This window comes from Xiphias gladius, chromosome 12, assembly GCF_016859285.1.
Source record: "Xiphias gladius isolate SHS-SW01 ecotype Sanya breed wild chromosome 12, ASM1685928v1, whole genome shotgun sequence".
NCBI lineage: Eukaryota > Metazoa > Chordata > Actinopteri > Istiophoriformes > Xiphiidae > Xiphias > Xiphias gladius.
Window position 1 is genome coordinate 18,242,368 of NC_053411.1, and position 14,586 is coordinate 18,256,953.

General features: G+C 44.6%; 1 protein-coding gene across 4 annotated transcripts; it reads right to left on the bottom strand.

The window, feature by feature from the left end:
* Positions 1-68: 68 nt before the first annotated feature.
* On the bottom strand, positions 69-11,365 carry tlr2 (toll-like receptor 2). 4 transcript variants are annotated; one of them, XM_040140728.1, is made up of 12 exons: positions 11,201-11,365; positions 9,766-10,028; positions 8,817-8,973; positions 8,572-8,721; positions 7,404-7,610; positions 6,785-6,907; positions 6,010-6,160; positions 3,763-3,927; positions 3,230-3,409; positions 2,985-3,125; positions 2,402-2,904; positions 69-1,620 (listed from the first exon to the last, which is right to left on the bottom strand). In XM_040140728.1, exons 2-12 carry the CDS (start codon positions 10,025-10,027, stop codon positions 1,206-1,208), a joined length of 2,454 nt encoding a protein of 817 aa, XP_039996662.1. In that variant the 5' UTR covers position 10,028; positions 11,201-11,365; the 3' UTR covers positions 69-1,205. The 4 variants fall into 4 exon arrangements, with proteins under 4 accessions (XP_039996662.1, XP_039996661.1, XP_039996660.1 ...); XM_040140727.1 differs by having other exon boundaries at positions 9,766-10,441; positions 10,558-11,365; XM_040140726.1 differs by having other exon boundaries at positions 10,256-11,365.
* Positions 11,366-14,586: the final 3,221 nt, after the last annotated feature.

Sequence of the window (14,586 nt, forward strand, 5' to 3'; positions counted from 1 at the left end):
GTGACGAAACGAAAAGGCGCAAACCTCAAAAACAGTCAGCTGAGAGCAGAAGGTCTTAAAGCTTTATTGTCTGTATAAAAAAAAGCTAAAGCTTACAGTGTTTCTGCAGTGTTCACCAGAATGAACCCTTTTTAAAAACCACATACAATGACATCTTGTACCTTTTTCCAACGTCATGCTGGTACAACAATAAAAAAAAATAATGACAATCTCACCGCTGTTCATTCTTCCTGATTTCATGCAACGGCCGAGGCCGTCCATTGTTGCCAGAATCAGGTCACAACAACCACTGACGGGCAGGTGATGAGCCAACAGCGCCCCCAGGCGGCCGTGTCGCCACACTACCAGCAGAATCACTGATGAGCTGCAGTGCGTCTCCTTCACTTGTAACGCAAGTTGAAAGTCTGCTTTGACTTTGACATTCATTACTGTCAAGTAAGAAAATACAAGATTATCACAAAGGATGTTTTTGATTGTTGTGCAGCTCAGTTAGAAATGTGTTTTTTGTTTTGTTTTTTTTTTTTCAATCTTGTTGCTTTGGACTCTTAATAACTCAGTCACATCTGAGCACAGACATGATCCGCATACTTGTAGATTCAGTGCAACTTACAGTTTCCAAAAGATATGATTATCTCTGATGTGCAACGCAAATAAACATCCATGAGTCTGCCTGGATATCATAGGTACACGTTAGACTCGAGAACTTGCCTGAGAATCGCCATGTTTTAAAGAAATCCGGTGATGCTTTTTCTCTACGTCCAGGGGTACAGTGTCATCAGGAACTGCAAATAGCTTATTCTGCAACTTTTTAACGTTGAGAATTTGCCAAAATGTAAACGAATATAAGCTAAAAAAAAAAAGCAGGGCTCCAGTTGTAGCCCGCAACGTTACACTTCTCGTTTACATCCCCTAAAGCCCAGAAATTACAGGAACTGTGTTTGTTTCATTTTCGATTTTTCACTGGAACAAAAACTTGCAAAACAGTTGATAGAATAGCATTCCCTGGTTAATGCAGATCATTATGGCTTAAGTGATGAAGACAAAACCAGAAAAGGACTTTGTTCATGTGTAGCATTATATCTCCCTTCGTCTGCATTGTTTACTCCTCTGCCCGTCAGCTTCCACACCTCATCTCCTCCATCCTAGTTTTTCCCCATCTGTCCTTTTGTGCTCCCTCTCTCTCTTCATCACTTTATCTGTCTCTCTCACTCATCCTCCTCCTCTTCTCCTCTCAAAGCATTGCGGAGACTCCTCCAAAACTCCCCCCTCCTCTCCTCCTCCCGAGGCCACTCCAGGTATGTGGTGGAGCTCATGAGTTTGCGCAGTTTGCAGAAGCGTTTGGGGATGTCGTCCTTGGACAGCGGCTCCAGCAGGATCAAGATGGCCGGCTCTCCGCCGGCCTCCCCATCAAAAAGCCAGAAATGGGAGAAGTCCAGCTCGTAGCGACACCAATCGGACTGGACAAAATTCTCGGAGAGGACGAAGACGGTACGCCGGCTGCGCTCCATGGCGCTCATGATGTTGTCCACGATCCACTTTCCAGGAAGGAAGTCCCGCTTGTGGAGACACAGGGTCAGCGACCGGGGGGCTCTGGGATTCGCAGAGTCTTCATCGGTCTCCCTGTAGGAGTAAAAACAAGAAAGCAGGTTATGTTTCCCCGCAGGTTTAGACCTTATATGTGAGAGGTGGGGTTCAGTATGCCGGAAGATTCTCCGGGAGACAGGCAGCTGCAAAACTTGCTTACTTCTTAGAAGGTGGGTCAGTTTTTCCAATTTGTACAGATGAAGCTGAACGCACCATTACTGGAGACTTTTCAACAAACCTACACATTTAACTGAAATTCCACGTGAGGTTTCACAACCACCAGATTTTTCCAAATGAGCAACAGCTGTTGTAAATGAGCAGCACCAACAGTAGAAGAGTCTGGCAACCAATTACTGGAGAACTCTACGTACTATCCAAAGACCAATGAACAATTTCTTTCTGGGCTTATCCAAAAATGTTATACGTCATGTTTGGTGAAGATTAAATTACATTTGTTGAGAGGAATGGTGGAAAGTCAAAAATAATGTGGGACATGCTGATGGAGTAACCATGAACTGAGAGATCTAGACGCATGTTAACGGATCAGTATCGGCTAAAATAAGGCCAATCAATTGCAGAGCCCCGTTTTTTAACGTAGACCTTGGCTCAGCCTCCTCGTGTGTCAGCACTGCTCTGCTTCACAACAGGCAGGATCGGCCCACGACTGAACTTTCAGTCCAATTACACTGAAATCTGTATCTACTGTATTGAAATACCTCGCAAACTAATTGAAAGACAGAGCGGTGCTACTGAAAAAATGGTGGGAGGGGTAGTGATGTTTAAAAAAAGAAAAAATTACAAAAACTTTAGAACTCACCCTGGCTCCTCCAGCTCAGGGACCAGGAAGGTTTCCACCCAGCCGGCGTCTCTTTCACTGTAGGAAACAAAGGCATCAAAGGACAGCAACGCTTCTGAAGCGTCTCTGAGTCGCTGACGGCGGCGGGAGCTATGCTTGGCCCTCAGCCACGCCCACGTCATCCTGAGGTACCATAAGGCGTGGAGGCGCCACAGCAGGACACACAACACAATCCCAACAAACAGTGCCACCCCACAGCTCACGGACACGAACAAAACCTGGTGGCACACGACAACGGAGAGGTGGACTTGACCCACCGGTTCCCCCTGCAGGTACAAAGGAGAGTCGCAGACGTAGCTCTCCTCTCCGTCTGTTAATTGCACACCTCCGACCCCTTTAATGCCAGACTGGAGGAAGGTGACGAAGTCGCAGGAGCAGACGAACTTGTTCTGACCCACCTGGAGGTTCTGGAGTCGTCTATATGACTGGATGTCCGAACGACCGAACCAGTTTAAGGTGTTTGACTGTGGAAGAATAAAGAGGAGTCACACTGCAGAACAAAAGAGGACTGGAAGCAGAAATCTGAGATGTGACCGTTTTTCACCTGTATATTCAGCGTTTGCAGATTGGGGAACAAATCTCCCTGGGGCAGCCTCAGAAGCTTATTCCCAGAGAGGTGGAGCTCTCTCAGGGCAGGCAAGGCCACGCTGAAGCCTTTGAGATTGTTGTCGCTCAGATCCAACACCTGTACGTGATAAAGCACAAGGTCAAGTGCTTTATCGATGACTGTTTTTCATGAGATGGTGTCAGGTCTGTCAGGATTACTGCCACACGGTCCAATCTCAGTACCTCCAGAGTTGTGGGTAGACAGGGAGTGATGGTGATGAGTTTAGCCCTGGAGATGTTGAGATATCGCAGTGTGGAGGGCCATGAGCAGCCCCGGGGCATGGAGCTGTACGCGTTCCTGCTGATGTCCAGGTGGGTCAGTTTGGAGAGCTTTGCTACCAGTCGGCTCACCGTGGACAAAGACTGGAGAGAAGCGGCGCAGAGGCAAATAAGTCTTCAGACTGCAGGTCGTTTATTTTTCAAACCTGGCGTCTCAGTTCTAAAGGTATTCTTTGATTTATACTGATCAGTTAAGCCACGTGTGATAGGTTAAAGTTGAAACAAGAAGTCAGTCAGAAAAAATCGAACGGACGGATCGAGTTATGATAACGACGTTTGCTTTCATTTTCCGTTCTAGATAATTCTGGTAAAACTCAAAGCGTGCTAACAATCTGTGATCGTTTGTGTTCCCGCTGGCTTGCGGTCTTTGTAGCTAGGACACATAAAAATCTTACAACTCATACGTATTAACAGGAAAAACCACAAGAATAAGGCACCTTCAGAGCATTTCCGCTGACGTTTAGAACTCGGAGGTCCTTCATCATGCCTTTTCCGTCACACAGTGATTCGGTCAGAGTCAGATCGGTCAGCTTGTTGTCAGATAGGTCCAGGTACTGCAGGCTCATTAGGAGGCTGGACGTGGCGCAGGGCATCAGAAACACCTGAGGGTAAAAGTCACGCTTTGCTAATGAAGCCCTGGGGGGTTGGAATAAAATATAGCATGCTTGTGTGATTCGCGCATTTCTTTTGCTGGTAAGAGGCAGTAAGTGCCTGGTTCAAACCGGTGAGAGTCATTTGCACGGACTCACAACATACGCGGTACTGGCAGTTGGCGAGCTACTGTGGCTAACTGGCAACAATGCTCGCTAACCGATAATATTGTAGCACTGGCCAGCCACGGAAGGTCAGCCGAAGTCGCGTCATCACCTGCACGCTACCCAAATACGTCTGAAACCTATGGTGGATTTCTCCCACCCCTCTTCTGTCAAAACAGATGGACGGTGGACGGTCAGATAGCTTCAGAACCCCCCTACCGCCACACCCATTCGACATCAGCGTTTCTGGCCACGTCTGTAACTTTTCAAAAGCAAGAACCCGACGATCAAACCCAGGCGCGGACATGAGAAAGTGAGCGGTCTTTTAAGTTCTGTAACACAACTCTTTGCGGCACTTTGCGACACTGTGAACGCCTTGCAGCAGAGACTGTCTGAAAACGCGGGCCGCTATCCCTGTATTTTAGCCAATATTGCGTTTACATCCAGAGATTTAAACGTTCATGATTTTAGGTTGACGTTAAACAGTGATTACTTTGATTGCATATGAGGGTGTTTTGTTTTTTGTTTTGTTTTTTTCCTGAAAATTTACCGCAGCTTACATCATTGACACTCGGTTTCGTCCTTGTCCGTGATGTTCGCCAACACTCTCTTCTAATGTATGGTTTTCAACTTTGTAGCGGTGACGCCGTCTCAAAACATCTACATCCTTATTAAAGATGCGTCCCCTTTCTTACACATGTACGCACCTACGTCAAGCTGGTAACGTTTAAAAGCTGTGCTCTAGGGCTTCTGGGAAATGGCGTTTGTTAAAGACCACTAAAAAATTACCGTCCTTTTTTAAACATATATAGAGTTAACCAGATGATGTACCACTGAGTAAGGCTGGATTTTTAGTTGTCATTATACATAAAAGTCATTGGGATTTTGAATGAGGTTTTCTTACACTTGAGCTACTACACAGCCCACAAAAAATTAGCTAGGTGGCTGCCGGGTAGGTAGCTAGCTAGCCAGCACCGTCATGAATTGGACAATAGGTTAACACAATACACTCAAGAGACACATTTACACCTTTAACTCATCTCTCACAACTGTCTGTAAACCATGGTGCAACAAACCCAATAACTTATTATACCTTCCTTTGTTTTGGACTCTCCAGCTCTCCGTTCCGTCAAAGTTAAACTGAGAACGAAAGCTTCGGGGACTTGTTGTTTTTTTCTTTTTTTGCAAGCAAATCTTTGATCGTGGGGTTTCCGTTGAAATTTACTATTTTAAATTCTGGTGAGAATATGTTTACTTCTCTCACGTATAATGTCATATCTTTACATTTTACATTTAAAATGTTATTTTGTCTTATGCCATTACCCAAGAATGCACAGAAGCGCGGCCTCCGTGACATTACGCGTTTCTTTATCTCAACGTGCTTTTGACGTGAAAGTTCCGGCTAGAATAGAAAAATGAACTGAAATACCTTACGGGTATTGTGGGACTTTTAAATTCATTTTACTTACATGTTTTTATTTCGCCTTATCATTTAGCAACGAAAAATGCCATTCTGTAGAAGAGGGTATGGGCCAAGGAGTTCTGAGATTTATTTCACACTTTAATCTGAAAATCAGAATTATAAGGTTAAAGGTTAAAGGATCTCAAGAAGATAATCATTCACAGCTGCAGCGAATTCTAGACATGAATCTGAGAACACGGCATTTCCTCTTCAAATTAGGACTTAATTCACAAAAGCCCGATTTTATTCTCGGAAACCCGACTTTCACGTCCCCATTCTGACATTAAAATCACACTCGATTTATTCACACAATTCGGACCATTTTTCTTTGTTTGTTTGTGTTTTTCTTTTTCTTTTTTAAATGTTCGGAGTTCTTGCTCTGGCTATGCAGTGGATTGATGTAGTAGCTACCGCATGTTACGGACCTACAAGGCCTTGTGTGTTTTTTTGTTTTGTTTTTTTTTTACCTCGGCTTTGATGACGGACACCTTCCTCGGGTAACGCAGCAGAAAACCCAGCTGTAGAAACGAGACAAACTTGAAGACATCCAGCACCACGACGTTTCGTATGAAGAACTCGTCTATGCTTTTATGATCGGTCCAGCTGGCGGGCTCCCACCTAACACACAATTACATCATTTATGCAGTCGACCATTCAAGCAGCACTTTTTAAGTAATGTTTCAGATTTGAAAAAAAAAAAAATTCAAAAAATTTGGGACTGTTCATCAGATGACTGAGGTTTTAACACAAACTTTACCACAACAAAAAAAACCAACAATATTGTCATAAAACTACAGGAAAGTGATTGTGAAGCTATATCAATTTAATTTGTGTATAATATTCTTATCATAAGGTATTTTATCATCAACCAGTGCTAACAAAAATAAAAAAAATAATTTGGTTATTACACAATCATACTTTGGCATTTTTTAAATCAACAGGAAATCACAGTGTATAGAAAAATGTTCCCAAATTTCCTACTTGTTAATCCTGATGCTAATGTCTTTGTACCATCTGGCGTTCTGTTAGCCATCAAACAGCTCGGCGAGCTATTCTCATTTTTTTTTTTTTTGGGTGAATTTAAAGCAGCTTAAATCTCCACCTGGTTGTTTAAAACTGGCAGGGACGGTAATGGAATTCACCAACTGATGAGATGCTGACAGAAACAAAACTTTCCTGCTGCGCTTCTGGTGCATACATCGACAGCTTTTTTGAGACCACGCAGACGCACGGGCTTCCTACCTGCCCTCGCCGGTCAGCGTGACGCCGTCCACGAAAATGGAAGTGAGCGGCACTCCGTCTAAAGCCACCAGGAGATCGATAACGGCCTCATCAGAGATGGAAAGGTTACGGAAGCCTATGTACCTGAGGAGTGACGCCAGAGAGGAGTCGTTGGTTGGTTTGTCTGCCAAAAACAATGTTTTTGACTTTTTTCATTGTTTGCGTTTAGCGTTCTGCTTTCAGACTGAGCGTGTTGACATGCACACTAGTATCCTGGTTACGATCAGGGTTTTTTGGAGTATCCTGGTTATGTTCTGTGTAAACAGTGTAAACAGCTTTTCCCTGTTCTGAGAAACCTGGATATACTACCTGGGGTACTCTGATAGAGACCAGGATACCGTGGCATGTAAACACCTCATCCGGGTTTCTGAACCATCTCGTAGTGGCCGAGATGGTGAGAAATCAAGACACACCTGCAGGCGGACGATCAGAAACCTCGATACTGTTACGATCATGGATACAGGGTTATGAATGTCTGGGTTTTCACGTAAACACCCTGATCCCGAATATTATCAACAACAGGTTGCGGCCCAAAACCGGGATCCTAATGCACATTTCAACGCGCTCATTGTGGCCATACCTGATCCTCCTCTTTGCTGTCTCCCTGAAGGGCTGAACAGACTCATTCCTTTTCAGGTGGAGGTCTTCCAGAGTGATTTGCGTCTCAGGGTACGACACGTCACCGAGCACAGCTGAGGCTAAGGCTGTGTTTGTTAAAAACGGTCCATGGAGGCTCAAACTGACTCGACCCAACGGCCAGACGTACGCCAGAGCGCCGGCCTCGTACCTGCAGAGAGAGAAAGGTGGCAGAGCAGACAGTGGCCCCGGCCATCAGACATCTTAGAGAAGAAATTTGGTGATATTCTATGTTTTTCTTATCATCAACAAATCCCGTGAAAAGCACAAAACACACACCACCAAATGCGGATCAATCTAAAAAGTAGTCCCCAACAAACGCACTATTTCCTCCAGTTTATTTGCTAAAACCTGCACTGACCGGCTGTTTTAGGCAATTACTGAGCCTTTTCTAAAAACTGAAACTATCCAATTTGTGACACATTTTTAGTAGATTAGTGGCTCGAGAGAAAATCAAATTCCATTCTCTGGTTCCAGGTTCTCAAATGTGAAGATATGCTGTTTTTTTTCTCTGTCATATGTGACAGTAAATCGAATATTTTAAGGTTTTAGACTGTTAGTCAGACAAAACAAACTGTCAGCCCGAGAAATGAATGCGACTGATTTATCGTTAACCGAGAAAAATAATTGTCATATGGATCGATTATGTAAATAACTACTTTATTATTACAGCACATTACAAAAAAAGTTACAAAGTGCTTTACATGGTTTTCAACAGGATTACACCATAAAAAAAAATAGAAATTATGCAGGAAAAATTGGACATTTAAAATTAAAACATAATAAAATTGAGTAAAATACCCCCAATAAAAACAAACAAAAACAAAACAGACAAGAAAGATACATTTTGAGAAATTATTTAAAAGATGTTGCTGTTTCTACAAGCCTCAGATCTTCAGGCATGGAGTTCAAGGGATGAGGGGCCTTGACTGCAAAAGCCTGGTCTCCGTTAGTCTTGAGCTGGGACTTGGGGCCAGCCGGAAGGGTCATGCCTGAGGATCTGAGGCTGCGCTCTGCCTCGTAGGTAGGGCTACTTTTGTCAGCTATTTTTAGATTTAGCCTTAGCCCTGAGACAAAAAGACACACTAGTAAAAACAGCGTCAGTCTCAAACCTCGTCAGGTTGTTGGCCTTCACAGTGAGCTCCTCCAGCTGAGTGACTCCAGACAGAGCCGCCCTCTTCAGCTCCTTCAGAGCAGGACCTCCGAAGGCCAACCTCCTCAGCCTGACCAGCCCCTGAAACACTGGAGCAGAACCTATGGAGCTGGAGGAGAGGAGAGAAGAAGAAACTGCACTACAGGGCCAAAAGTAGCTGGACACATCTGCAGCGTGGAGGTCTCTGTAACCTGAGCTCCTTACCTGTATGGGTTGTTGAGCAGGTTGAGCTGTTGCAGAGCTCCTAGCCTGCTGAACCAGCCGTGGTTGATTGCAGTGAGCTGATTGTCAGACAGATCCAGCTCCTCCAAGCTCCACAGAGAGTCAAACGCTGACGGATCGATCGCAGCAAGCCTGTTACCTGGAAGGCAGGAACATGCACGTGTAAGAAAACATCTACACCCGACAAAAATTGTTGTCAGGGGGTTTCACAGGGGTCAACCCTCGGACCACTGGCTGTCATTACTTATCATTATTATTCTTGTTATCCTCATTATTGTTATCGCGGCCATGGTTATTATCATAATCGTTGTTGTCCCCAGGTCGCTAATCACGGTCCAGTCGGACCTCTCGGGTTGTCGGGCGGAGGTTTCTCAACTGTACCTAGAATAAGACTCCGATCTGGTAAGTGTGCTTTTAGTTACGAGTAACTCATTTGAAGACCACATTCCTATCTATTTTTCTTGCACTTGTCGGCTTAAAGGCTGAGGTTCGAAGTTCCTTCTTGACCTTGGGCACAGCACAACACGGACGAGAGGGTCCTTAAAGTGCAGGGAAAAAAACATTTCAATGTGTGTATGTAAATATGTGTATATATATACACACACATACATACATATATATATATTTATTTTTAGCCACCGGACGCTGTTAAAGCTTCATGAGAGCTGTGGTCATTTATCATTCGTTAACTTGATGAGGTGTTAACATGTTTCTGTCCAGTGCAGTCGTAGACGTGACAGAAAACCTCAGGAGTGCTAAAGGAAAATAAAAACCAACAAACCTATGAGAGGATGCGCTGAGAAATAAACCTGCCGCTATGAGCTGGAAATGTTTGTGTTCTGAACTCGCCTCCTTTTTTAGTCACGACTTCATGTGTTCTATATTATCTAGATGCTCTGGCCTTATCCCAGTAAATACCCATCGGCGTTACCGTGGAGACTCAGAGCCCTCAGCGGCACGTGCCCCGTCAGGTCGTCACCGGTCACCACGGTGATGTTGTTGAAGGAGAGATCCAGAGTAAGTGCACGGCCCGTCACCATGGGAACTCGGGTGAATCCGCCACGGGAGCAGTTGCAGGAGAGCCGCAGGTCACAGCGATTGCAGGATGACCTCTCAGCCTCTCGGTTTGACCCCTGACCCCAGCACAGGAGGAGGGGGAGGAGGGTGAAGTAAAGGTTGGTCGGCTGTCCCATGCTGTAGGAAGAAAATATAGAGGGATTGGCTGGGGAATGAGACTCAGTGAATGAGTCAGAATTATTAAGCTGCAGCAGGACACAGAGACACAGGACAAAAGTGAAAGGAACCCAGGGGGGAGTTGGAATTTGATAAAAGAGGAAGTCCTCGACGTTTTACTGTGGCCTTCCCAAAGCCTTGATGTGCAACCCAATCGTGACAGAGCAGAAAGGATTTTAATTGCTCACACGGCCTGTGCTGAAGGCTCTCAGGCGCCCATATGTCACGTCCTACGTCTACCTAAACATCCAGCTCCATGTTGTTGGTTGAGCACCCGATTTCAGAACCGTAGGTCCGAATGTGCACTCCTCTGGTTTTCAGGCCTTCCCGTGTCTGGCTAAGACCTCTCGAATGCTTCGGTGTTATGCAGCCTGCTGTAGCAAAGCGCATATAGAACATTTCATTTACACTTCTTTCGTTAATATCAGTATATGCTAAGTGTGCTGTTATTGATATAAACCTTCAGTAAGTTTAAAAAGGATGTACTTACCATGATAAGTGACACTCATCTGTGGAGGTCCTCTAAAATGTTTGTACATTGATCAAACGTATGTTTCATTGTTTTCCGTTTTTCCAGACCTGGGTGTCCACATACTTGTGGCCACTTATACGCCCGACATTTCGGCAACGCATCGGACAGATTTGACCCTGGTGTTCGCTGTGACTCTGAGCCAATTACTTTTCGCCGTGCGACGTTCATGAGAAAGCATTTGAAATATACACAGAGGAGATGAAGTTATGACCTTTGAAAAGAAAAGAAAAAGCAGCCGCACGGTGTCAGGCAGCATTGAATACGAAAACAAGTCATGAGAATGTTTGACTTCGGATCAGCAAGATACACCGTAAAAACGGATTCTAACTATTTACCATTTGATGCAAAGCCCCTTTAGGCTGAAGGGAAATGAGCTCATTCGTATTTTGGAAAACCCAGACTTCAGTCACTCTTTTGTAGCCCTCGCTTGGTCAAGCGCTTCTCTGATTTTGACCTTTATCTCTTTGCCTTTGACTCAAGCGGACGGTTTCCGTTGTAAAGTGGAAAAACGGAAACTGAAACAGCATTTGGGGCGAGCACGTAAAATAAGTAAACCCCACGTTTTGTTCTAGGATTCTATCATACGCTTGCGTTGCCTTACCTGATTTTTTTTTTGCCGGGCTGACTCCCGATAATCAAGGGAACTGGTTCAAAGTGAAAAAGCGAATGAGCTCAAATTGTTTTTATGAGCGTGTAGAGAGGAAGTGAGGCATCGGTGGTGCGAGTTTTAACCAAGTGTGAAAAGAGGTAGTGGGCATGAAAATTCACTCTCAGGAGGAAACCTTCGTGGGTGTGTGCCTGTAAAAATGCTGAAGTGTATAAGTCTGTATATGCAAGTGCACAACGACGTTAAATAATATAATGACATAATCATTTTCCCGCACTGGCAGCAGGTTTGTTTTTTCTTTTGCCGAAATGCCGTGTTTGCTTCGAAACCTACCGCATGTGTTGTTGACTTGGATCAACTCTTCCTGCTTTGACTACGACTCAAAAGTCAGGCTGAAGCAAAGCAGCCAAATGTAGTGGTGTCTGTTAAATAATAGACTCTAACCGCTGCATGCACAAGGCTGCCACCACAATCACTTCTGCTCTGGCTCGCTCTTCTCTTTCTATCCAACACTTCCCCTCACTTTCCAGAATGCACTTCGGATTCGCAGTTAACATTCTTCACTTGCTGGATTTTCTCACAAAAGTCAAACCTCAAATTGAGCTGATTTAAAAAACAAAAACAAAAAACCCAGAAAAACGTCAGATCCACTCTTAGATAGAAGGACTACGCCCTGGATGAGATTCAAATTAAAGAAGGATCAAGAAGCCTGCTGGAAAACAGTAGGTAATTGAGGCTGTAACCGTAGGGGCTGAACAATTACCCACATTTGCGGCGCAGGTGAAAAAACAAATGTTGCACTGAATCAAAAAATACGTGCATCATATCTTTGTGTCAGCAGGTTCGAGGGAGTCACGACTGAGAGGGAGCTCGACGCAAATGCTGCCTATCAGGCACCAAGAGTTTCAAAGTACCTAAACTGCCTCTGTGATTTTTGTTGCGTTTATTTGTACAAAAAGTCCCTGGGAAATTGCTGTTTATTACGACGTCATCCTCGACACTGCCACCAGATGGTGCCAAACTCTTTTTAAAAGCTGCTCAAGGGCAGTTAAACCCTTGTTGTAATAATCCTGACAAATAATGGTAATGTCACTGTTGATCATAGTGCGTGATTATCAGCCACCGTGCGGCCGAGTTCCCTGTGGATTTAGCTGAAACGCGAGAAAAAAACATCGTAAACACCTGCTATCGACACAACGGAAACCCTTGAAAGACAGAAAGCGTGTCCGCAGTTATTCGTCCCCAGACTATTGTGATCACGATGAGTTTTGTGTCACATAATCCTGCCTGTCATTTCATTGTGTCACGGCTTCCCAGACCTTCTCGTCCCTTTGTCCCATCACTTCTTGTGTCTCTCAAGGTTTTTACACTCCGTTTTCTGTACTGCACTCATCTAGGATCTCAACCGACGTAAGAAAACGGACTCTCTGGAGCGCTCTTAAATTTGAGACCATTTTTATATCTTGTGAAATGTCACCTATGGGAACTTTTCGAGGTTTGATAGATCCGTGCAGCCACAAACTTCCGGCTCCACGCAAGACCTTCGCGGATGCCGTGGAGCTGATGACAGTTATGTCACGCAGACTCTTGCAGCCCGTGGAAACCATGAATTGGTGGTAGAGTTGGGAGAAACTAAGAGTAATTCAAAAAACCCCAAAAAACTAGCTCCTAGGTCTGTGAGAAATTAAACGTAGTCCAGAGCTGCTGTCGGTTTTGCAAAAACACGGGGATTATGAACTTTTGTAATATTTTGATGGTGTCCAGTTAGTAAGGATTAAAGCAGCTCAACAGGAAGTCAATACTGTAGTTGCTACTGCATTTAGGAAGCTAGTCAGCCAGACGTGTTAACGCTAGCAGGTTACGTTAGCGCAGAGACACGCCCTCTTAATCCGCTACCTTTAGACTTCTGCCGTTGCGTTTTCGGTTTTGCAAAGGTGAGTCACGCTGGCCACGATCGGACAATGCCTGTTCGCGGGTGGGGTCAACCGGGGCGGTCCCCGAATCACAAGCACAAGACAAAGGAAAGACTAACCTACAGGCCCTGGCAAAGCCAGAGGGCTGCCACGTCGGTGGGACCTAAAGAAGCGTTTTTGACATCAAGCGGCATCGGTTACATCGGTCACTGGTGATTAAAACATAAGACAACAGCATCACAGTAGTGGGCAGTCTGGGAAACAGAGTTACCTATATGGTTTTAAGTGTGATACTTGAACACTGGGACAAAAAATAGCAGTCATCGGATATCATAGCTTATATTGAATGTGCGTACATTGTGTGGTGATTTTATCATGTATGATATGATCCTGCCAGTCTCGAGGGGTCAGTGTTCATTTGCAAAAACTGTTTGTTACCCAGATACGAACAAAACAAGATTGTAAAATAAAAGCAACTTTAGATTTATCCCACTGGGTTTTAAATATTTCTTTTGATCCTGAAGTCACAAGTAACCTGAAAACCAGAAGGCACAAGCAGACGAGAGAGTCCGGGACAATGTGAACAATACGATGAAAAGCCGATATAAAAAAAGATGTAACCCAAAACTCGCCACGATTACAATAGTCTGAGAAAGAACGTACACAAGGCAAAGACAACGATATCCGTCTCTGCCGAAAAGAATCATTGTTGGCGTAGGATTTGACCTCAAAGCTGTGGTGCCGACACGGGAAATGAAAAAAATGACGCAGGAGAAGCATCGGTGACCTGCGGGATAAAAGGCAGAGAAGCAGCCGAGGCCGCCACACGAGGCTCGTCACAGCAGCCGTCCTGGAAAAGGTATTCAGTATTAATATTAATAAAATAAAATCAGCAGTATTATCAAGGGCTTTATCTGTGGAATAACATTTTTTTGCATAATCATGCAAAGAATAACTGAAATCTGTTTTGTGCTATGTACATTGTTATGTGTTATTCACTTTAAGTGCACGATAATAATCACTATAGTCACTATACTGTTCATTTCTATAGAAACTATGCTTCGTACGCATGCAAAAAATAAGCTCAGACTCATGCCACAGTTACAATGCCACATAAGATAAAAACCCAGAGTAGGCAGTAACCAGCCGAGTACATACACGTGTAGAAAAGATACAGCCATCGCTCCGACGGTGTTTCGGACAGTGGAGGGTGAAGAACCCTTTAAATACGATGCTCTTTCCTCCTGGAACAATCCACAGAGGAACGTGGAGAGCGGATGCCCAGCAGTTCCAAATCCTCTGGAAAACCGCTCCCTCAGTCACTCTGGTTGCTTTTTAATTATTGCTGTTTGCCCCCCCCCCTGACTGGTCAGTAGGACGTGCCAGTATTGTTGAGACAGTGTGTGTCGAACAGCTTTTGGACGTCCAGGCCCAACTGCCTCCTCAGCGCCATCATCGTCATCACCA

Excerpts from the sequence above, each read along its gene's own strand:
- tlr2 (XM_040140728.1), bottom strand. The coding sequence starts at position 10,027 with ATGGGACAGCCGACCAACCTTTACTTCACCCTCCTCCCCCTCCTCCTG. Across the intron at positions 8,722-8,816 it reads CTGCTCAACAACCCATACAG|CTCCATAGGTTCTGCTCCAG; the intron begins GTAAGGAGCTCA and ends CCTCTCCTCCAG. Across the intron at positions 2,905-2,984 it reads TGCAAACGCTGAATATACAG|TCAAACACCTTAAACTGGTT; the intron begins GTGAAAAACGGT and ends ATTCTTCCACAG.